Below are 24,288 nucleotides of genomic sequence, written 5' to 3' on the forward strand. Positions count from 1 at the left end.
CTTTGCGACGAGGAAGACATTGCATAGCTGCGCACAGGCGAACGCAGAAAGTTCTCCTCACCCCATCCATATGCTTGCGAGGCGGGCTTGACATGCGTGAGTGTTGACGAGCAATGCGGCCTACTGTTCCTATTTGATGCAAAGGCACGACAAGGTGCTCGAGTGGTGCACTGTTCCAACTAATACCAGCAGATCTGGAGGGTTCTGTTCCCCATTAACCAAATCTTAGTTTTATCCATATGCATGACCGCTCCAGACGCGTGACAAAACTGCTTAGTGAATATAAGGACTTCTTGAACACCACTTTTGTCAGCATAAAAATACGCAGTGTCGTCATTTTAGCATTAACACATTTAAGCTTAAACAATATTAACACATCACAAGCCGTTAAAACATTCTGACCATGCAAATACTATATAGGTAGCGGGAGAACTGCCCCTATGAGAATTGTAGGGTGGCTGTACTGCACCAGATATGTCACCAAGCTATCCCTCGACCTTAGTAACGTACGTGTTTTGCGTATTCTTGCAGTTTTTAACGCGTCTGAGGACTTCAGATTTATGGTGCGTTCATCGGTAACTCGATAAAACTATCAAGATGCCTTTCCTACGTTGAGGAATTACAGGAGTGGAATTGAACTGCCCGGCCATTCCCGGAGTGGGAATGGGCTAAGTTTTTTCATTCCGAGGAATTGAAAGGAAAGGAAATGCGGCAAGTTCTAATTCCGCGGAATGGAATTGGAATGGAATGGGGGCGCCCATTCCGCAACAGTGTGCAGACGCCATGCATACAGTGTACTAGAATAGGGTCTCTAGTACACTGTAGCCATGCGTGTCGAGAATATATAGCCCATGGAGGAAGGAAAGCGTAGGAGAGGCCCGGTCAGCTAGATATCGCAAAGCCGGTGCACTTCAATCCGTGACGTCATGCTACCTTGCCCGACTGCCATAGAATCTAATGGGGATCGACGCTCCCGAGTAAGCCGCGGTGATTTTGACGTCAGCTATCTAGGTGTGGCGGAAGTCACGTGGTGTTTTTCGCATAGAAGCATTGGGACTGGTGGGCGAAATATCAACGTTGTCATAGCAACCGCGCTCCTGAAGCTCTCGCTGCTGCTATCAGTCTCCGAAAGTGAGATTTTTTTTGATCTGGTATTTCTCGAAGCACATTCTGTTCGCGAGACAAGCTGAGGTTGGAGTGGGGTGTGTAAGCTTGAAAGTTGTGTTTTGGGTCTGTGATGGGAATGTCAGCCAGCAACAGACACTCACGTAATCACTGCGCGGGCCTTCGTCGTCTTCTTCAACGTGCCACGAAAAAACACAGGAGCGTGTCTGCTTCACAATAGCTTTACTAAAACTGTTGCAGAAGTTTCATAGTCTTTGTTTTGACGCGCGTCAGCACCACACTTCTGGCGGCTCTTAGCAATGCAAGTTCAAAGCAAGCGCCCATCTGCTCCGGCGAGCTGATTGGCGAGGCGCAAATGGGGAGATGGCACACCAGCATATGGTTGCACTTCCGGCTTCAAAAACGTGACGTCAAGGGGTCATCTCCTATTTTATTTTTCCTCAATGTTCAGAATAGAGCCCCAGCCCAGTATTCTAGTTCACCATAGTCACATATAAATTCTGTGACTATAGTTAGTGCACGGATTTGTCTAAACTTGGTCTTTTTTTTTTTTTTTTTTTTTGGCTTCAAACGGCTTTGTGACTTTGCAAACTCACCATTTTCAACAAAGTACGATGTTTTAAATAAATAAATAAATAAATAAATAAATAAATAAATAAATAAATAAATAAGCAGTCATAAAATCGTCCGACAGCATTCAGGAATCGAACACAGGATCTCTAGCACACAAGTACGATATAGATGGTGTCCAAATCCACAGTTTAGCGGCCCTCTGCATTGAGAATGCCGATCTTACGGGCTATGCTTTCGCTAGTTGAATGCGCCGGACGCGATTGCCGGAAACACGTCAGGCTGTGACAACACCACCTATTGATGCCACGCACGCGCAAGTGGCGCATAGAGCAGCCTTTTTCTCGCGGTCAAATCAGTGCGTGGGACGTTGGGCGCCTTTCGATCCGCAGTTACCGACGCGTCACAAGCACTACGATTGCAACACGACACTACGGATTACCACTGAAAACTTAAACGAACAGTGTATATATGACGTACTGCGTGTAAATATGTGTATATAATAACCAGCCTGTCTATAACGAAACAAAATCATGTGTTCGCATAACATATGCTCCCCTTTAATACTAATATTTATTTATACATCGAAAACCGCACTTCACATACACGCATACATGGTTCACGAGCCAATCACAGCAAGAATGCTTCGCTTTACAACTGGGAGTTGAGTCTACCGTTCTTTTTTTCTTCGTACCTTCCCTATTAGGGACAAATGTAGGGAAAACAGCGCAAAGGGATGGGCAGGGCGGAATACGAAGCGGTGGATGAAAATGCCCGTTCAGGTTGACTCAGCATGCTCACCTGCATGCGTCTTGACCTCTTGTGATGCAGCGAAACTAGCGAAACTAACGTAACTAGTGCAACCCATGCAACTTCTTAAAGCGAGGCTGTATAATGTATTCGTCATGGATACTTTGTAGCGCGTCTGAGCAATGTGTTCCGTGATAAACGCCGACTAGCTTGTAACAAATGGCGGTAAGCGTAACAAACCACCTTTTGGCTAGTGTGTTGGTGTTTTGGTCACCCGTCGTTTCTAACGTGCACAACCGTACAGACCCAGCAGGTAATTCTACGTTTTGTAACTGTATGATGACAGCGGCAGTTCCCCACATGTCTGGCGAAATAACTTTTTCGGCAGCGAGATCGGAACTTTTGCGGATAATTGCTTCGACGGTGCTGTTTTTCAGATTACGGCAAACCTTGTAACAAATCCGAACACTGCAGCTTGCTTGGACCCGAGTTCTGGTGCCACCCTGAACACCGCAATTGCACTTGCAAGGGAGCTTTGCTTTGGTTCGTCAGCCTGCATCGATGCACTGAAGGTTGTTTCTCGGCTGTCGCATATTTTCTCGCGTCGCGACGAGTATTTTGCTTGTAACTCCTAAACAAAAAAGCATTTTCCACCTAAGTTTCTTAACAGTCGTCCACTTAGTCAGTTACCTATACAAGCTTATTGTTTTATGTTATGTAAAGCCTTGTATTCAATAATCTTGCTTATGTGCACATTGATGCTAAACAATAGGTCCATTTAGTTCACCCTGCACAGCATGAAGTCACATTATTTCGTGCAGTTTATCAGAAACCCTCCAAGTGTATGTGCCAAATGATACATAAGGGAAATGAATGGTTCTTGGTGAAATAACAGTCATTTGTCTCCTGAACTACTAGTGCCTGACTTGCTTGCATGCTCACTGCAGTATGTCAACCTAACAATGCTCTCTTTTATACAGCGGTGGCACTGAGAGAAGAATGTGAAGCATCTGAACAGTGTATAGCCTATGATCGGCACAGCTACTGTGGCGAATTTGGTCGTTCCCAGCTGCCTCCCAAGATATGTCAGTGCCAGTTTGGCTTCAACATGAAGAACCTGAACAACCAGGCCCGGTGCATTGAAAGTAAGAGCACATCATTTCATTATCATAGGGACACCAAAGAGCAGTGTCCCTTCTTTGCCTCTTTAAAGATGTTTCTTTTGAAGGTGCCGTAAAATGGAGCCTACATTTTGTATGTAAATATTTTGCCGTGTAAAAACTGACTATCTAAGTGTGCATTTTGGTTATCACATTGCTGTTTCTTCTCTTGCTGCAGAAGCTTGGAATCTGTATTCTTACATTTGTGTTGTCCACACAGGATGTTTTGTCAGATGTTTCGTCTGTTCCTAAGTTCATGTTGATTTTGTAACTTGGACTTTCCTTAAGCCAGCCATCTTTGAACTTATATAGTTCAAGAGAGAAGTGTGCAAGAAGATTCACATTCTAAAGCTCACCACGCAGGGGCTTTTGTGGTACTGGATCGGGGCTGGCAATTCTTAGTTTGTCATAGGGACTGTGAAATAAAATAAATCAGTGAAAGTTGAGAGAGTCGGTATGAATTCATGATGGCTGCACAGCGCAAGGGAACACGACACGAGGGATAGAAAGGACAGACACTGTGTCCTGTCCTTTTTTTTTTCGTGCGTGTGTTTCCCTTGTGCTAAAATTAATAATTTGGGGAAGCTTGCAGCTGTTGTGGACAAAGTATCAGATTGACCATTTCCGTAGGGATGTGGCTTTTACCATAATCATGCACATTTGAGAATGCAACGTGAGCTTTTACGCTTCTCTTTGGTTCTCGGGGCTTGGACTTGCCATCATAAGAACTGACATTTAGCAGTAGCACATCATTAAGTAAGTTGGGCCAGTATAATGCAATGATTGTATTCCAATTCTTTTCGTGCCTTGTCTGAGTGGCACTGTACATGCATTGTTACCAGGATTCATGAGTGGTGGGCGATAGGATAGGAATAGAGTCAGCCCAGTAAAAACAAAGCTATGGAGTCCAGTGTGATTTTTCAATGGGGCCCAACTGGTTCCAATTGGAGATCATCGGAGGCCCAAGTTCCAATTGAGCTTCATGAGAAGTCCACTTGATTCCAATTGGGCATCATGAGAAGTCCAGTGGACATCACTGGAGCTTGGTATGCTAGTCGGTCCCAACTGGATCCAATTGGAATTCACTAGGTGAGTAATCTCGTGAAACAACAAAATAGTTGATAATAATAATAGCACAATTATAACGTTAGTTTTCAACTAAAAGATATTTTTATTTTAGTGTGATCATTGGAGAGAAGCATTTTTTGGCTTTCTGTCAAGGTAAAAATCTCTCTTGAAATTTTACCAATTTCTCATGAACCACTGGCACCACTTTGTCAACCACATTTTGCTTACACATGTAGCACCTGACATGTATCTCTCATAGTGAAGTGATGAATGTTTGGTATGTCAACGAAGAGAATTGCCATAGTGTGTTCATGCATGTGTGTGCTTCTTGAAAGAAGTTTTAAGTATATCCATGTCACATCAAGGTTAAGGCCCATTTCTTTTTTTTTTTCTTCCTTTCCTTTGTTTTTCATGTTGGTCTCAGCGAGTCCATTTCAGAGACCAATTGTACCTGTTGGAATTTTTGCAATGGGTGTCCCAAAACACAATTGGAAATATCTAATTTGTTCCAATTGGAAATTTCCAACTGGTTCGAGCAATTTTATTTTTTTACAGGAAGTGCAAAATGCGACAGAACTTATCAAGGCCACAACGCAGATCAATCGCCACTTTTACTGCAGGATTCATTCAATTGAGAGTTTATTGATTCTTTCATGAAATATGTATGCATGAATATACGCAGTTGGGGGAACCCAGAACTTAAGTATGAGTTGTGTCCTTGGGTTAACAGTAATAATTACTCTTGATTTGCCAAACCATGGACAAATACAATATAAAATCACACTTACAAGATATGCGCACTTAAGGTATGAGAAACTCATACAGCAAATAATCATTTAACAAAAGTGTAAATCCTTGGGTACAAGGTAGGAAAATTAAGAGAAGAAATAATTTTTTTTGTTTCATCTGACTGTCCCAACGTAGGAGCAGCCCGCTGCGCGCTGAGTCGCGTACTTCAGCACTTTCATTAAATTTTTACATCCATATATCACATCCATCATATGTCTCAAGCAAAGCTTTTAAAGCCAATACGCAAGATTTTGTGATTATGAGTGTAAATTCATAAGTAGGACTGTACATGTTATCGGGCAATGTTTGTTTAATGCTAGTGATGTGCGCACGAAGCTTCTGTTTGAAAATGCAGTTATCTGATCAGGACGCACGACTTAGCAGCTGTGTAAGAAAATCAAATCAGGCCATAATTTGTTGGACGCTGAAGAAGATGTCAGTCTTAGCGAATATGCTTTATTTTGTTTTATTAATTTTGTTTCCAATAAGTAAACAATGTCGTGTAGCATTTTATAAACCACTATATTATGTAAAGATAGCAGTGATGTCCTCATTAGGGTACCACAGTATTTGTAATAAAGCGTAATTCTTTTTTTATTAGCTTTATCTAGGGTTCAGTGTCCTTTATTTCCATGCTTCAAAAATTTGCCATCCTTTTTCAGTAGTTCTCTTAAGCAGAGATTCTGCTTTTTTTTTTTTTTTTCACTTCCATATCAGCCAACTCTCCCAAATTGTCCATAAAGTTTACAAATTTGGGCTTGTTTTATGATTTTAAGAATCATCAAGCTTTATGAAAAATAAATTCTGTTGCAAGCATGTTTGACTCATCAGTCTTCAAACCTTCTGTTGAAAGTCTTGTGATGATGAAAGGACGCCAGAGGGTACTTGCTTCAAGCAAATTTATTTTGACTAGTTCCAAAGCAGGAATAATCGGAAACGGCTGTGTTGCTGAACGGGGATCACTGTGATCGCAAAACAGTGCGTTGCTTGTCAGTTAGTGCTGTTGCAAGATTGTGCTGCGCCTGAAAGTAAACCATTGGTAATAAAGTGCATAGGTGCCCCACAAAAAATGTGTACTCAGGGCAAGCTTAAGAAAGCACAATTAATGTAATACCCCCCTCGGTGTCATGTTCGCAGGATTTTTACTAAGTTTATGGCTCACAGGTTGGCAGGTATATGCACTTGCAATGTATCTTCCAAAAAATAAAGCTAACCTTTCCTTTTTCTTCTCTTCAAGGAGGAGCGTACACTCAGTTGAGTGATTATTTACATTGCACTTTTCTTGTTTAGGTCTGCAGTTTTTCTAGTTAATGCTGTGGTCCTGTGTTTGTTTAATTGCTGTATTGGTAAACAATGCAAAAATAGCATTACGGTGGTGCAGTCATGAGGCCAACCATTTTAGGGATCAGCAGCAGAACTCGGCTAATGTTCCAAATATGGTGACAAGCATTGCCAAGTAACAACACAATGGACGTTCCTGCTTGACTTTTACCTCAGTGGTTACTAAATACAATAAACGGTTCAGCTGACTACTCACACTTTCAAGCATAGCAAGACTGGTAAAAGCCTGCAGCTTGACATAAATTAATTACAACTGACTTGTAATAAGCAGTTGGTGTACTTTTTATACTCATATTTATGAGCACTAGTTTATTTCTCGCATCCGTGCTCCTATAGTACTGTATGATTACAAAATTCCACAGTATAATTCTCAGCCCAATTCATTTTTCTGTTACCAACACCTCATGGAATGGTGACCTTTCTCAGAAATAAAGTTTACACACTATCTGCAATTCGAAAGCCTAACTGTGGTAGCATAGAAAGTTGAGCTAGTTTGTAAGCAAAAGGAAGAGGGAACACAGTCGTCAACCCTTAACGGCCAGCTTAACTTTCTGTCTTAGCACAGCTAGGCTTTGTAGTTAGCGCCGAAAATAGTGTAGAAATGTTGCTGCTCCTGCTGTAATGTCATAGTGTGGAAAAAAAAAAAGCAGAGACCTCGAAAACAGCAATATTTTTTACTGCTTTGAAAATATTTTTCAATTAAAGGGAAACTGAGACATCCACCCAAATGTAGCAATCGCTACAATGGAAACCCAACCGGGTTCCTCAAAAGAAAGCCTCGCAGTTGAAGAAAAATTCGTCCTGACCAGGACGAATTTTTCTTAATGTGGAAACTTTGCCCATCTTCACTTTTGGGTGCCTGAACCAACATTAATGCTTGATAATTTGAGAATCTGAGTTTATATTAGCTTTATGGTATCAAATGGCATGTAAGTAAGTATACTGAAGTATGTAGGTGGACCTCTGGCTAAAACAGCATTAAAACAGTAGTAAACTTAGTTATAACAAGGAAATAAATTAAAATTCGCTAAAATATGAGAACTGTAAACAATGATTAATTATAAAAAAGGCAAATGTGTAGAATAATAATTCTGTAAATATAAAGGTGTTTTTTTTTTATGTACCAAATGATGAACAGTGTTTATTGTGAAGTGCTAGGGGGTTCCAAATACATAAACCGGAACAATATATGCGATGTTGTGCATAATGTGCATGCTACAGCTAGTAAAATATATTTGATAGTAGCATTAGTGTTAACAAGAACAACACAGCAAAATACACTTGATGCTGATTCACTGACTTGAACTGGACAGTGAAAAGATGACCCACTGAGAGTTACTATATGAAAAGTGTGAGGAATAATGAAGAGGAGACAGTGTTACTATATGAACAGATCGTTATTCTAATAGCTTGTATGTGCGTCACACATTATGCTGTGGAGACCATAGCAGGCACAACATGTGCATTCCAGACTGTGAGAACATGTCATATTAGATGAGTAAAAAAAATCGCTTAACCCTGCGGAGTTGTTAATTCTTGTTACTCTTCCATGTTTTGCTATTCTATTATTGTCGTTGTATGAGTTAGCTTTTGTGAATTTATTTGCGTAAGTTGGTTCCGTATGCACTGAATTCCTGTTGAAATTTCAGTGTGAAAAGTAGACAAAAACGGGAAGGATACTAGTGCTGATTAAGAACTGAATGTCTACTTTTTAAGAAGGGCTTAAAGTAAACATTGAATGTGCACAACGGGCTGGGTGGGCAAAATGTTTAGGACATAATGACAACTTAACGAATAAAAAAGATATTTCAGACAAGAGTTGAAATACTTGTTGCAGTTTTTTATATTGCTTCTTTTACCACTGTTTTCTATGGCTGTTGAATAAAACGATCTTCAGCCTCAATTATTGACTGATTTCAAGGTGCTACACACCCTGATCAGTTAGTGTGTGTTGATATTGGTTCCACAGTAGCAACTTTTGTGTGGCTCTTTGTTAGTCTCCCTCCTAGTGACACCACCCATGCGTAGTACGTTCACATTGAGGGTGAAGGGGCCACAGAAGTTTGCTCTTGGGTCGCACAGGCTCTGTGAGAGCAAGAAAATGCATAATGTAAGATAGGTGCCTGTAATTACATTGTATGCAGAAAGCTTGGCTGTTGACTCAGCCATTTGAAGCTGGTTCACAATGGCCATAAATGAGGGCTTTCACTTTCTCATGGGCTTCACCTGCTGGAGAAACACAACCACCCGCCTGATCACTGGAAACGCTTATTTCTCATTGTCTCATATTATAATTGGCCATATACTGTTGTATCACCCCAAAAAGAAAGGATGTTCAAGGAGCTGGCCATCTCAAGGTCACTGTGGTCTGCATGTATGGTGACTAGGATAACGTACAGTTTCATCTTCTGTGCCACACTCGATACCTTGGAGTAAGTGTGCTGGACAGAGGTAGTTGAGACAGATGGAATATTGGTGTCTATGATGATTCAATGTCGTGTCCTCAAACACCTCACGCACCTGTTATTGTGCACAAGTGGACAGGCAGTGCATGATAAGCACTTCATGTAGAAAAAGGAACTGATGCAGGGAGGGCTGCCTTGTTTTGTTCTTCTTTATGCCTCAGTTGAGCACTCAAAAGAAATCTGCTGTGCCACCGTAGCAATGCATGGCGTCCTTTCCGTCTACGATGACAGTTTCAACATGCATACATACCAACTTGCTCAATTTGCCCTTCTCTTAAGTATGTTGTGTACCCCAATACTGCATCAATTTTTTGCATCAGTACTGCGTCAATTAAAAAATTATGTAATTATATATGTGTGTGTGTGTGTGTGTGTGTGTGTGTGTGTGTGTGTGTGTGTGTGTGTGTGTGTGTGTGTGTGTGTGTGTGTGTGTGTGTGTGTGTGTGTGTGTGTGTGTGGACAGTTAACTATGGTATATTTTTATTTCATCTTTCTGTTAGGTAGCCTAGTGGCTATGTCATTGCGCTCCGGAGCTCGAGGTCGCGTGTTTAACCCTAGCTGTGGCAGATTCATTTTGATGGGGCAGAATGCAAAAGTGCTCATGTACTTAGATTTAGGTTCAGGTCAAAAACCTCAGATGGTCAAAATTGAACCGTAGTCCCCCACTAAAGTGTCCCTTTTAATCAGATTATGGTTCTGGCACGTAAAACTCCACAATTTAATGTCCAAGTTTTTTATTTGCTTCATATTAACTGAAAGTCAAACCTGCTGCCATGCAAAGGTTGATTGGGCCTAGTTAGGCTGTTTAAATAGACAGCGTTTTGCTCTGATTTGAACTTCTACATCCCGTTTTTATAGATTTGACGTTCAGTTCAATGGTAACATCAGCAGTCATGTTGGCAATGCATAAACAGGGCCTGGAGAGGGATATGTTACAAAATTCTAAAGATGGGTGGAAAATACCATTCAAGAAGAGTATCAGGCAGGGAGACAATTTCTGCATTTTTATTCACTGCGTGTGTGAAAGTATTCAAAATGCCAGATTTAGAAGGCTTAGAGGACAGGAAATATGTTGAAGTCTTGAATTGGGGACAAAGTCCAATGGTAGGCTGAGTAGCATGGGGAGAGTATACCATTGGTATTCAACCTCGGAAAGCAGTGAACAGATACATTTATCTTGCCCAAGTAGTCGTAGGGGACCCAAGCCACTTAGATCAAATCTGCAGAGCTTTTTAAAGGGTCACCGAAACGGTTTGGACATATTTTGCAGACACGTAGGGTACAGCTACAGTAAAACATTAGCGCCCCAATTTAAGTAAAGCGTCTCGTATTAAGAGAGCTACAAACGATTACAAGTTACCCTGCTCCCTAGCCATGCTTTTTCTCCTCAACTCGTTCGTCGAGCGATCAGGGCTAAGCTCCGTCTTCACTGGGCCTGCGTCATGATGTGATGTCATGTTGTCCACTTTCGGTTGTCTTGGAGCCAGCGCGGGAAGCCTCTCCGCTAGCCGCCTGGCCGTCGATCCGCTGCAAGAGCTATCCAACGTTCTGTTGCAGCACCGAGCGTTTCTGGTATTCCGATAACCGCAGGCAAGCTGGGCATTTTGATGGATGGGTGGAGGCGTAAACTAAAGCCCCTCCATACTACAACCACTGTGATGAAGTGGCTTAAGCATAAACGTGAGCAGCCTGAGCAACCTAAGGTCCCTGTAAGTTCCAAAGGTAGTGCAAACCATTGTTCAAATAGGAAAGGAGAATTTCCTCCCCGCCCTGTACCCCTCTCCTGACTTCTTCGCCGTTTTCCGCTCTCCCATTGGATGAGGCTTGACACGTGACGAATAACCCGCGCGGCTTTCGTTATCGCAGGAAAACGGTGCCATTAGTGAGCGTAGAAACACTGGGACATATGTGCACTGTGCGTGAGCGTAGGCTTTTTACATTTTTGAAGACACGCTCGGCTGCAGCACGATGCCGACTTGCTGTGCTGTTGGATGTTCGAATAGCATTGCCAAGGGGGGCAAGCTCTTTGCGGTTCCTCGTGGCAAACGAAACCTCAAACAGCGAGCGATATGGCTCCACCGTATCGGAAGAAAGAAATTTGACTGCCACCGAGGGAGGTTTTGATCGCTGTTCTCACCCAGTTAATGATGAACGCAGGAAGGTGGGTGCGTTCGCGAATTCACCATCAGCCAATGACTGAGTAAAAGAAAAAGTCCTCGTTTATGCTCTGCGGCGAACAAAAGGGCACATGTTGGCAATATGAATACCAGCATGACTTCTCATAAAATGAGCATAATGGAAGAGTTGCAAATTAAAGAGCAAAACGCAGAAAGCGCATGCACTCATGGGAACCAAGGCACATAACTGAGGGGGAAAGAAAAGCGCGCGGATGCATTTTGGAAAGAAAAAAACATGTTGAGGGTATTTAGCACACAAATGTCTCCGCCGTGCTGTGTGTGCATAGTTTGATGTAGCTCTTTATTTTCGTAAATGTGTCAGGTAAACAAAACACCATTCGATTTCGAGAAACAATCAGCAGTAGTAAAGACTGCTTAGGATTGCGTTTGACTTGTTCTACCTTTTGTTTTTCTTGTCTGAGCAATGCAGATTCTACTAATAATTGAAGGTACTACATATCTTACGTAGATGTCTTACGTACGAACAGACTTGTGAAAATGCGCCCAGAACAGTCGCATTTCAAGCAAGTGCTTCAATGCTCCGTATGCGATACGAACTGAAGTGGGTGGTAGCGGCTACACACTTCGCTCATTTAAAAAGACAACGTGTTCATGATTATGTTCCTGCCGAAAATTTACCCCAGCAGCAAAGTAGGATACACTTGGTTACTGCTATATTAGCTCTCGGTCCGCAGTGGCTGCGGAGCTCCTGACCAAGGCGGCGGTCAGACCTGCAACGTGGCAGAGGGTGCTAAGAATCTCTGGGTCCGGACAGGCCGCCAATGGAAAAAAAAAACAGGGAGAGGCCTTCGTCCTGCAGTGGACATAAATATAGGCTGATGATGATGATGATATTAGCTCTCTGTGTTTGTCTGGCTGAGCTCTGTGCCACCAGGTGGCTGGGCACTATGCAGGCTGTTCAAGTTTGTGCCTCCGCTCATCCGGTAAAACACCCAGTCCACTTCCGCTTGCGTTTACCCAAAACTGGACATGCTAAAACTCCCTATTGTCTTCCACCGGCGTGAAGTGACGGTCGCCAAACGCCAATCAGATACCGACAGTCTCATGCGCTGCAGCCACTCTGCTCATCTGCTACCTTGCAAAGGGACACGATGTCGCTGCTTCACATACTGCTGATTGCTATGGTTGCAGCCCAAAAGGAAACAAGGGTGAAGCATGGTGCTCGCGAAAAGAAAGCGCGAGACTAACACTGACAGCGCAGCTCGTGTCAACACTGAGCACGTTGTAACACAAGCAGACGACACTTGCTGTGTGCCGGAAATGCTTGAATGTAGTGAGGAATTGGTCGTTGTGTATTCTCTTTCTGAGACTTTTTTTTTTTATAAAAGCAAATTAACCAACATTCGAACTATTATGAACAATATCTGTTTAACATAAAGTTGGAAAAATTATCGATGACCCGACCTGGGTAGCCAATTGGATAGCTCGCCCAACTGACGTCAGTTGGGGTAAACGCGTCAATTTGGACGGGCGGCTGAAAACTCGGGAGTGGTGCTGCTGCAATTAGTTGCGATGCACATTTTTAAAACCTAATAATAAATCACGTGCTTTACGCAGAGCACTTAAATGTGTCACTTAATGATCAGAAGGACCTAGCCTAACGACTCAGCACGTTTGTACAAAATTCATCAAAATCGTTTCAGGGTCTCTTTAACAGGTGCTGGGACACATAAATCCGGCAACTTACCAATATTCTGAGAAGTAAGGTGCACACAGTAGAACTTTAAGTGCAGACAAAGCATGTGGGGACAGGATTTGAACTTCATTATTCTCTGCTTTGAACATGTAAACCATAAAATTGAATGAACTAGGGTGTACACAGTCTCTTGAGCCTTTACTAACCTGTGGCGCTGAAACTTGGATGCAAACACAGAATGAAAATAAAAGTGATGGGAATGAATTGCAGATTGCTGGGCTAGTTGGTTAAGCATGATGTAAAACGGTGAAAACAGCGCAAAAAACTATGACACACAGAAGCACAGACACACACCACAGGTTCTGTGGTGTGTGTTTCTTCTGTGTGTTGTAGGTTTGCACTGTTTTCATCTTTTAAAAAGAGATAGGTGTTAGCAGAGATTGTCACCCTGTGAGCATGCTGCTTTATTGACAGCCGTGGTCTCTCCCACAGTTCCAAACGCATTTGGGACACCCCTGTTTGACAGCCGGGACACTGTGCCCATTGTGATGGGCTGCCTGGCAGCAGGCCTTGCCCTGGTCGCTTGCTGCGCTGGTATAGTCCAGCTGCTCAGGTGAGATCTATGGCTTTAAAGAGTATTTTTTCAAGGCTCACTTGGTTAACTATAGCGGAGAAAAAGAAACGCACTTTTTGAATTTTGGTGTGGCAGTGGCGGCTTCAGTGCGAGGAAATTTGGCCTCCCTGGCTACTGTGTGCGGGTGGGTCCTCTCTGCGTGGGCGGCTGTACCTCGCGATGTCGTGGTGCGGTCGTTTGCGAAGTGTGGACTTTCACTTGATGACGACGTGATGTGGGACCACATCAGCTATGACGGCAGCAGTGCCAGTGAGGTCGACTCTAGTGACGATGAGTAGTCTTAGCAACCCCGTCAATAAATTTCCCTTGTGTGAATGCACTCACGTGGTTTTTCTCTCCCCCCCCCCCCTTTTTTTTTTGAGACATGCAATTTTGGGGGGGTCGACCTACATTCGAGTCGACTTACAATCGTGTAAATACGGTATGTCCTTCTATGAATGCATGTCAAAAGTTACACCCGGCTCTTGGACACATACCTGTGTTTCTATTCTAATGAGTTTGAAATATTTTACTGCTGCTACATTTCCAAGCAAATATTGCAGCAAGATGGAATATTTTTGTTTTCAGTGTTCAATAAAACACTTGGCCTCTTTTTTGTTGGCTTTTCTTGTCGAGAACAGTCAGGGAAGCAGTGTCTGCAGCAGCTTGGTTTTCTGATGGTGAGATGTGCCTATCAGTTTTTCCTGGACAAAGCAAGTAAAGAGATACCTATTGAATGATGCAGAACAAAAATTGCAGTGTTGTTGCATAATTCGAGTGTAAACTAAGCAGTTCAAGTGCAAAATATCCTTTCATAGGTGTTAGATCGAGCGCAGGATGCATTGCGAGTATCTTGTCACTGTTCAAGCCACTACTTCACTCCACAGTCATGGACTGACTGTTGGACGGGGATTGTAGTCAAAACTTGGCCATGGATTTCTTGCTGCCTAATGAGTGTTGTTTTACATTCTGTCCTTCCAGAATTAAGCAGCGCTCAGTACCATTCCGGACAGGCGAACCCCAGGACCCCCATGAGTCAGTGGTGCTCAGTCTGAATCAGATGCTTCAACCATATGCAGACATGATCCCCTTCCGTGTTCCCACCTGCAATGGTGCGTGCCCTCGGGGTCTGAATGCTGGAACTCTGTCGAAAACGCTTGTAGCTTGGTGTTTTTGTTAGTAGATATAATAAGAAAATGGGCCTGCCACAGCCAAACAAAGGGCTGGAGACATGAGAGCACAGTCAAATGACAAAATCATGGGCTTAAATACCATAAACACCAAAAAGTTCTTTTTTCACAGCTTTCTGGTGATTCAATAAGAACAGGCAAACTATTAAAAAAGAATGGAATGTAATATGCTCACACATGGAAAAAAGAAGTGCTGACGTGGACAGAGCTCTAATTGAGGCCTATAAGCCTTGCTTATAGGCCTCTTTTGTGTAAACGTACTTCAGCACAACCGTTTCTTCAAACAGTAAATCAAAATCGGGCATTTTGAGGTATAAGCATAAACTCTCGTCGGGGCTCTTGTGTGAACCATGCGTAACAGACTTTAAAACACTCGTTAGAAATTAATCAACCTTATTGCGCTAAGTATTTAAACAAAAGTAAAAGCAAGCGATACCAAACCACAGCACACTGTATCCTAAAGAGGCTGCCTTTGTGTTTATAGTGGATGCAGTGAGCAGATGGAGTACAACAGACAAGCAATTTTTCAAACACCATAGCAAATGTGTTCCATATAAGTGTTCCAGGACACACCAGTATCAACAAAAATTCTTAAAGGGGCCCCGATGAACTTTCCTAACTAATCCTAGAATAGCCTCACTAAGGACATTGTCTCGTGAATCTCATGCCACAAAAATTTTTCAAATCCTTCATCTATACATGGAGTTATCGCACTGATATCCAGCTTTCTATCTCTTTTTGTCTCTGCTAAAAGCCTAACGCAATAACGCATTGAGATCGCATTATTTCATTCTTTAACTAAAAATTAGCAATTGTGTATTCCTGAGAATGCTCTTGCGATCACGAAATCAGCCAATAGCGTTGGTGGGTCCAGGTGCTTTCAGTGATGCTGCATGATGGCATTTCAGAAGCGAGAGCAAACAATCTTTCACGGTTTTTGACACGAAATTGTAAATTCCTTGCTGCATGCAGTGCAGTAATATTTAGGTCACATGTTCACAGCAGCCTCTATGACAGATCGACAGTTCTTACTATGTATAAAATGTGTTTCGGGGCCCCTTTAAGTACTTCACTGAAGACAGAGGTTGGATAGGTAGACAGGCACAATTGCTACAACTAGGCACATGTAGAATAAATGAAGCATTAGGATGGTTCTGTTTAAAAGCATTATGAAAACATACCAGCTTTATCTTACTGCTGTTTACATTAATAAATAAGAATAAGAACTTGTTCTTAAAACATGGCTAGTTGCCATAAAAGGCGAACGCGTTCTTCATGGCAAATTGTGAAAAAATTTATTTTTCACTTTTGTTATGAAGACATTCATCATATCATTCCACACATGCTCGCAAAAATTTAGGGCTGGAAAACCCGTTGTTTTGCTAAAATTTTGTATTTCTTATGTGAACTCGGAACTTTTACTCATGAGACACGGCCCAAAACAGGTCATTTTGTGCCGTTCACCAGTTCGGAACCATTTACCAAAGCACGGCCATATTGGTGTCATCGGAAAGTGCATCCTTTGGACTCTCTTTCCTGCGAAATACAAGCATTCAAATCTATGCTGCGGAGAAGCTATTAAAAAAAAAAATGTTGCTGTCTCATTGGTCTGCAGCCAACACATGACAAAATGACTGCTTGTCATTGGCCCTTAGTTGTTTCTTGCAACGTCTGGCGTGGCAAGGCCGGTGCCATTTTGTCATAGACTGTCTTCCAGTGCTATGCCTAACTACTATCGAAATTTTCACAACGGCATATTGACAAAAACGTGCTGCGAAGTGAAGGCACTGCCATTGATGGAGACGACCAGTGGCGCCAGTTGTGCATGGGTTCTGACCTCCTCTCCCCCTAAAAGTCAACTGATCTAGCTACCTCGGAAGTCTTCTTGTTTTGGGTATTTGCAAAATCGAAAACATATACAGTCAATCTCCGATTTTTCAGACTCGCTAGGGACCTTAAAAATGTCCGAAACATCGGGGCAGTCTGAAAAATTTATTGCATGCCTTTTACTGCCCCCGAGGGCTCAAATCACCATAGGGACATCTGAAATAGCTCTGAAGGGCTGCCAACTAGTACATTCATTAAGCATATCGGTACTCGCCCTGTGATGAGAGACGGTGGGTGCGCGTGTGTATAAACAGTGTCGCATGATGGGGGTCCCTTTCCACTTTTAGTATGCTTCACTACTATACATTGTATATACTTTACTGCATAACATACTGTATTGTGGCAAAGGTGACTTTTTGAACCAGCATTATACAACGCTTGACCCTTGCCGTGCTTTCTGCGCTTAGAAGCCATCAGTGAGGATGACAGAGGCGGATTCGGCGCCATTGTTGAAAGTGGTGAGTCCTTTCAATGAAAAACATGGCACCGAACTGCAAAAAGTTTGGTAGTAAACGTCAAAGCAGCTAGGCCTAGCATTGCCATGGTGGCTATGGCTGCTAGCGGATCGGCGTGCGAGAGCACTGGTTCAAGGCTTCGAGATAATCAATGTTGTTTCGGACCTGCGGTCACGGCAAAAAGTCAGGAAAATCGGATGGTGAAATGCTTCAGCGTCCGATATTTCAGATGCCCTTATACATTGGCACTATGGGGCACGTGGCGGTGTGAAGGTGTCCGAATTATTGGGCATGCCTGAAAATTGGTTGACTGTATATGCTACTCTCCTATAGTCTCTTAAAACCTATCATAATTTTTTGCTAAAATGTAAGCACTCCAGTCGGAAATCTTAAGTGCGCTAATGGAGATGACTGTGAAACCTGGGAACTATAGTGAAAAACTTGACATCGATGGAATGCGAGCTGCAAACCGACACTGCCTCAGCAGGTGCAATAGCGGCTGTGCACGAGCTGCATGGCCTGAATACACAAATTCAACTTTCTTGTCTAGTGCAGATCGTACCCTCCATGAGCAGCAAGTGCAGCAGAAAACTGTGCAAATCTCTTCAGTTTCTGTGACGGAAAGAAAAATGAACTGCCCTCTGAGTGAGTGCAGTCCATCCTTGTATAGCTGGAGATTGTGCACAGCTTGTTGCTGGATGCTGTGTGTGCCATAGAGCACTGACTATAGGAAGCGTGAGCACAGCATACCAACAAACCCCATGCATCATCAGTACAGCATATCCATGAAATGAAAATTGTGGTGCAGCAACTGTGGTCAACTTTTTTCGCAGTAGAGCTTGCAACGAGTTGCAGATGTGGTGAACTGCAACCCATTTGAAATCAATCTTCTCGTGGCACATGCTGTCCAGCACACAGGCAACGGCAATTTTTTTTCTCTGATTGGAGTCATCCACAGTGGCCTGCACAACAAAGCATATCGGCACTACTTGAAAACCAAGTTGAATGTGCACCCCGAACATGGTAGAGTGTGCCGCTGCAGTCAAATCCAAGGATTTTGAAAATCTGGGCAACATTGTTTTTACAGGACATGGCACACAAGAGCTCTTCTCACCTTGGAGGGGCCGCTAGCTGTTTTTAGGCTGGATAATGCAGTTGAACTTGTGCCTCGGCTGTGAGTCACAACCTGACAGCCTAGGTTATGATGAACGGAAGGCACATGGTTCGTGTCAAAGAAACACTGACTCCAAAAGGTATGCCAAATGGAAGTTTAGGCAGCAAAGATGTTTCAGCGTTCACTCTCGCTGCATAGCCTCAGGTACATGATCATGCTCTGTGATAGTGACAGCAGGTCATTCAATGCCATTGATGAAGCCAAAGTTTAGGGATTTAGTCCTGCGGAAAAAGAAGAATATGCAAACCACATCCAGAACTGCATGGGCACTACGCTTTGTAACCTTGTTCAAAAGCACAAGTCTGATGAACAGTGCATTAGCAGTAAAGGACTGCTGACCGGAGGCCTGATCCCGAAAATCTGCAGCTTTATGGCTGTTCAATGAAATCTTTTGCTCGAGATGTGGGCAAAGTGCACAACGCAATGTTTGACACATTCTCATCGGCCGATGAGAGGCCTAATCATAGCATGTGCCCATGTGGTCGCTACTCATGGTGCAAATATAACTCTGCCATGGCAAAGAATGAGCCACCACCAAAAAGTAGGTACAACCTGCCTGAAGGAGCAATGCACTGCATCCAGTCTTTGAGCATCTGGCTGACAAGAAGCCGCTATGATGGTGCCAGCAGAGACCAACGCAGAATGCCAATGAAGCACTGTACTCTGTTATCGGGAGTCGTACTCCAAAAGAGAAGAATACATCTCTGTTTGCAGCAGAGGCAGCAGCACTTATGAGGCCAGCTCATGCATACTGTGACCAGCTGCATTTAGAACACGCATCTAACTGGCATTAAGAGGTCCATGGAAAAGGACTGCCATTGCACTGTCAATGCAGAGAGAAAACGAGGGTCCTCGGCAGCTTTTCAAGCAGCTGTGCATGAAGTGGTGGTCCCTTGGAGCCATTGGCAGTGACAATTTCCTGCATCCAGGAGAATTTAAATGCTTCTTTCACTTGGTGATCAGTGTTCTCCACTTTTCTTGAATACCTTTTTTTGGTCGTCAGCAATTTTCCAGGAGGCAAAATTATTCTCCTAATACTAGTACAATTTTCGCAATTCTTATAATCTGATAGCTAGGCTTCCAAAGAGTTCGGTAACTCTAAAATGCTATCATGTGTCTGCTTCCTAAAACATTTTGAAACTTTGAGTAAATAAACAGAATTTCACATGTCACGCCACTACTCAGAAGTTTTCCAACTTTACATAGAATAGCAATAGAAACATGAAGCAACACCTATTGCACTCCTTGGGTATTCAGAAATATATTAAAAACTTTTAGCTTGTTTATTCTAAAATACTTTTTGTCAGTCATGCTAAAATCTTGAAACAGAAAAAAAATTTTAGAAATATTTTCTTCATAATGTAAGGGAAAAAAAAGACTAGGTGCATATGTGCAATTAGCTTATTAAGTTATGTATTATTTGAAAATTTCGTGCTTCTAGTGGCAATGGTAAATAAGATTTCTCGAGACCCAGGTCCCCTCTTAAGGTGTACAGTTAATTGAATGTGAATAGTCTCATGGCATTAATTTGGAGAGAAAATGACGTCAATGCTTGTTGTGTTTCAATTACCTTTTACAGTTTTCTTTGTTTACATGGTGAGCAAACATCAATGCAGGTTGTGTTACAGGAGGACTATGACTTGTTTTAAAGCCTTATTTCCATAGCTTATGCACATTCAAGACACATTTAAACGTTGAAACATAGCATACATACACACTGTGTTACCAAATTTCCCTTTGAGTAGCGTGGGCACAGAGAAGTGATCACAATATTTGTTTACATGTAGCATTAGAACTAAACAAATGATTACATGGAAGCATACAATTGACACTGACGCATGGTGAGTGCAGGGAGCTTCTAGTCTTTCCTCCAACTGAGCAAGCCACTTGTGCTCCCTCGCATGAGTGCTTTATTTGAGATAAAGCCATTGTGAGATGGAGAACTGCATACTAAAGTGCCAATCGTTTTCCATGCATACAATAGCACCGTAGTGGGCCCTCTAGATGGCTGTTTGTGAAGGAGACCATTTTGTTCATGATGGGGACCTTTTGCCCCCCTAGGGCATCCCTTCTTTTGAGTCATGCCAGGGATGTGGACAGCGTTTAGAGTGTTGCGTGAGAGTTGAGGCATCTCCGAGCTCTTGCTTGTTCTCAAAAGTTGCTTAGTGTGTGAGGCTGTTATGTCAACTGTGACTTGAATGGCACAGATCCTATGATGTTTCTTGTCTTTAAAGCCTGCTGCTCTGTGCTTGTCAGCTAGTCCTCCAATCTTCTGTACTTCTGTCCATTCATTGGAAACTATAAGCAAAGTGATGCTTGCTCCTCTTCCTTATACTAATACATTTTTAATATTGCCTGCAGTATCACACAGTATGCCACAATCACACATTGTGGCATGACAATTGGCTGTGGCAATGAAAGATGCATTTGAATGAGAACTTTATACTACTGTAGTTTTATCTTGTGCATGTGTTCCTAAGGGCTTCTTATACTCCAGCCAGCTTTGTTCCTGCATGCCCAGTTTGTTGCACATTTAATTTCTGCAAATTCATGTTTGTACAGTACTATGTACACCTTCCACCTATGCAGGTGGAAATTGGAATCACCTTGCGCATGACAGGGGTTGGAGATCGCAGGCAGAGGCCTTTGTCCTGCAGTGGACATAAAAATAGGCTGCTGCTGCTAATGATGTGGGTAATATATGCCGTCCATTTGCAAAGGAAATGGTTATGCGCAAAAACAAAAAACACGGACACAGAAGTAGACGGGGACGAGCGCAAACTTTCAACTGACTTTATTTTTTCCTGCGTTGACAATATATACTCTGAATATACTCATTCATTCATTCAATATACTCATTCATTCAGAGTATATATTGTCAACGCAGGAAAAAAAAAAAAAAAGTCAGTTGAAAGTTTGCGCTCGTCCCCGTCTACTTCTGTGTCCGTGTTTTTTGTTTTTGCGCATAACCATTTCCTTTGCAAGTATGAACCAACTCGCCCAGCAGAAAGTTTTAATATGCCGTCCAGCTTGACTCACTGAGATGGTGTTTCCTTATGCATTAAGGAATGTAGAACACCAGTTTGTTTCATGGCCCATTTTGCTATGTTGTCACATGATTTCTAACAAATGAACATGGCTTCAAGCACCAACCAGCTGGGATCCTAAGTAGGACGGAAATAGTTTGAAGCGCAAATACACAGACACAAAAGAGCACATGAGACACAGACGAGCGCAAACTACCAACAAGGTTTATTGACCACCACACGTGTTTATACTATGTTCCCATTACCGCTGCACATGCGCACAGTGCCTTCTAAGAAAGTACAGCTCTTTATCGGACAGGTGTACAGAAGGAGTGCTGATACAGGCTGAGCCTAATGAAGATATCTTTTCAGCTTCTATTATCTCACGGGTGAGCCTATGGTCACTTCTGCTGACAACAGCACACTTTTCAAAAAGAGGTCTACATTGACAGAAGCTGCAGTGCATCGCCAACCAACCATCACGTGCCATTTTCTTTACGTTTAGCGCGTGTTCCTTTTAACCAGTTTAGAATGTGCCGAGGCATAGGGCAAAATCGGCTTATTACTTCGCGATTCATAGCACCAACAGATTTTGTCCGATCTAAAAACAATCTTAGTGTCAAGAAACTTAAGAGTACTGTTACGGGGCATTTCATGCGTCAATTCAAGGGACTTAAAACAGTCTTTAAACGTCTCGAGAACAACAAGCGCATTTTCCTGCATCTCATCAATGCCCATCTCAAGGAAAACAATGTAGTCGTCAACGTAATGGAAGACTTTAGCTACACGCTTGCCTTCCAAGCAGCGCAGCACTGCTCTGTCTAATCTGGCCAAAAACAAATCACTTAGAGCCGGTGCTATGCATGAACCAATGCATATGCCTTTTTTCTGAAGGTACGGCTTCCCTTTCCATTGAATGTATATCGACTTTAGATAAAAGGTCAGGAGTTCCAGAAAATTACTAACAGAAATACCAGCAGAGTTCTGAAACCCTATACAACCATTGCTATCAATGCACTCTTCTACGGCATCAATTAGTTCATCATGGGGTAAAGAATAAAACAGGTCTTTAACGTCAATAGAAAAGGCACAAAGTTGCTTGTTACAGTTAGAGTCTAAGAATTGCAAGACTTCATTTGAATTTTTGACAACTAAAGGGTCATGAAATTCTAAAAGCTTGAGTCATTCTTGTAAAAACAATGCTACCGACTTCTGCCAGGTATCGCGTTCCGAAATTGCAGGCCGCTCGAAAGTTAATGTTGTGTTTTCGGCACCACAAAAGCTCATTAAATTCTGCAATCAGAGGTACGTTCCTAATCAAAGAGGCTGCAATAAGCAGCACAAAGGCCCTTTTGTTCACTGTACTACTAATGTAGTCTACAGTATCCCACTAACATGTGGCAAGCAATACATAGGGCAGACGGGGAGATGTTTGAATGAACGTTTGAAGGAACACGCGCTAAACGTAAAGAAAATGGCACGTGATGGTTGGTTGGCAATGCACTGCAGCTTCTGTCAATGTAGACCTCTTTTTGAGAAGTGTGCTGTTGTCAGCAGAAGTGACCATAGGCTCAGCCGTGAGATAATAGAAGCTGAAAAGATATCTTCATTAGGCTCAGCCTGTATCAGCACTCCTTCTGTACACCTGTCCGATAAAGAGCTGTACTTTCTTAGAAGGCACTGTGCGCATGTGCAGTGGTAATGGGAACATAGTATAAACACGTGTGGTGGTCAATAAACCTTGTTGGTAGTTTGCGCTCGTCTGTGTCTCATGTGCTCTTTTGTGTCTGTGTATTTGCACTTCAAACTATTTCCGATGTACAACCAACAGGCCCAAATCGCTACAATCCTAAGTAGACAAGGACAGATGTAAGAATGACAACACATGGCACTAACTTCCAACTGTTTATTTTGAAACGTGCCCATTTTTATATGGACTGCTTGTGCATGTCAACCGGGGCATGACATCATGTCAGAGATGGCGCGTGTACATGACCATTCACCAAAGCCAGTTCCTTTATCGCAGTGCTCATGCACTTGTCTGCTACATTTTGAATATCTGCTGCTTCGATTAACTCGCATGTTAGCTGCTATCTGGCTCACGTGTGCATCGAGTTGTGCATTGCACCTCTTCTCGGTGAATTATGTTTTTCTCTATTAGACAACACACTGTCTGTGATGCCAGAGGAAACAAACTTAAATACAGAGTTTAGCTATGTTGATAACTTCATTCTTTAATGATTTTACCACCACCCTAGCTACTCATGTTCTTAGTGTCCGCTACAAGTGACACTTGAACTTCCTGTAGAAGAAAAGCTACAGTTTCTGGACCTAAGTCAGAGCCTTACGAACCGCCATGTTTAATGGAATTATGAGTCTCGTGCTAACAAGCCACTGCTCCCCTATCCTTCCTCACATTCCAAACTGTTCGTCAGCAATCATCAACCTTTGTTTTCAAAACGGTCTGTGCCACCATTTGCCACCTTGCCACCAGAAACACTCAGCCAACACTCTGAGTACCTGCCTGTCTGAGGCTGGGTAACCTAACAATATGTTGGTTTCCGTAGCCGAGGCAATTCTTAAGTTGTACTAATCGAAAAGTAAGACACTCCCAAATTCAACAGGAACAAAAAAAGTTGCTGTGGTTCCTCACATTTATAAGCTTATTGCACAACTTGAAAAAAAATTGGCAAGCGCTCAACTGTACAAGTTGTCTTTTTAGCACCAAATAAGCTAGCGAGGCTATGCAAGATGACCAACTCAAATGCCACTCACAAGTAACAGTGCGAAAAAAAGCCCAAGTTTCTTGAATGTGTGTAGTGTTTATCTACTTGTTGGCTT

General features: G+C 42.7%; 1 protein-coding gene across 2 annotated transcripts in view; it reads left to right on the top strand.

Moving 5' to 3' along the window:
• Nucleotides 1-2,485: 2,485 nt before the first annotated feature.
• Nucleotides 2,486-24,288, top strand: part of LOC119456388 (uncharacterized) — a 29,804-nt gene continuing 8,001 nt past the window's right edge. The window contains exons 1-6 of one of the 2 annotated variants that reach the window (XM_049664681.1): nt 2,486-2,758; nt 2,883-3,017; nt 3,426-3,590; nt 13,595-13,715; nt 14,697-14,827; nt 21,011-21,132. In XM_049664681.1, coding sequence (XP_049520638.1) covers nt 2,665-2,758; nt 2,883-3,017; nt 3,426-3,590; nt 13,595-13,715; nt 14,697-14,827; nt 21,011-21,087 — 723 coding nt within the window. In that variant the 5' untranslated portion in view covers nt 2,486-2,664 and the 3' untranslated portion in view covers nt 21,088-21,132. Of the gene's footprint in view, nt 2,759-2,882; nt 3,018-3,425; nt 3,591-13,594; nt 13,716-14,696; nt 14,828-21,010; nt 21,133-24,288 lie in introns of those variants that run through there. The other variant, XM_037718115.2, reaches the window with a different exon arrangement.

Source organism: Dermacentor silvarum, chromosome 1 (assembly GCF_013339745.2).
Source record: "Dermacentor silvarum isolate Dsil-2018 chromosome 1, BIME_Dsil_1.4, whole genome shotgun sequence".
Taxonomy (NCBI): domain Eukaryota; kingdom Metazoa; phylum Arthropoda; class Arachnida; order Ixodida; family Ixodidae; genus Dermacentor; species Dermacentor silvarum.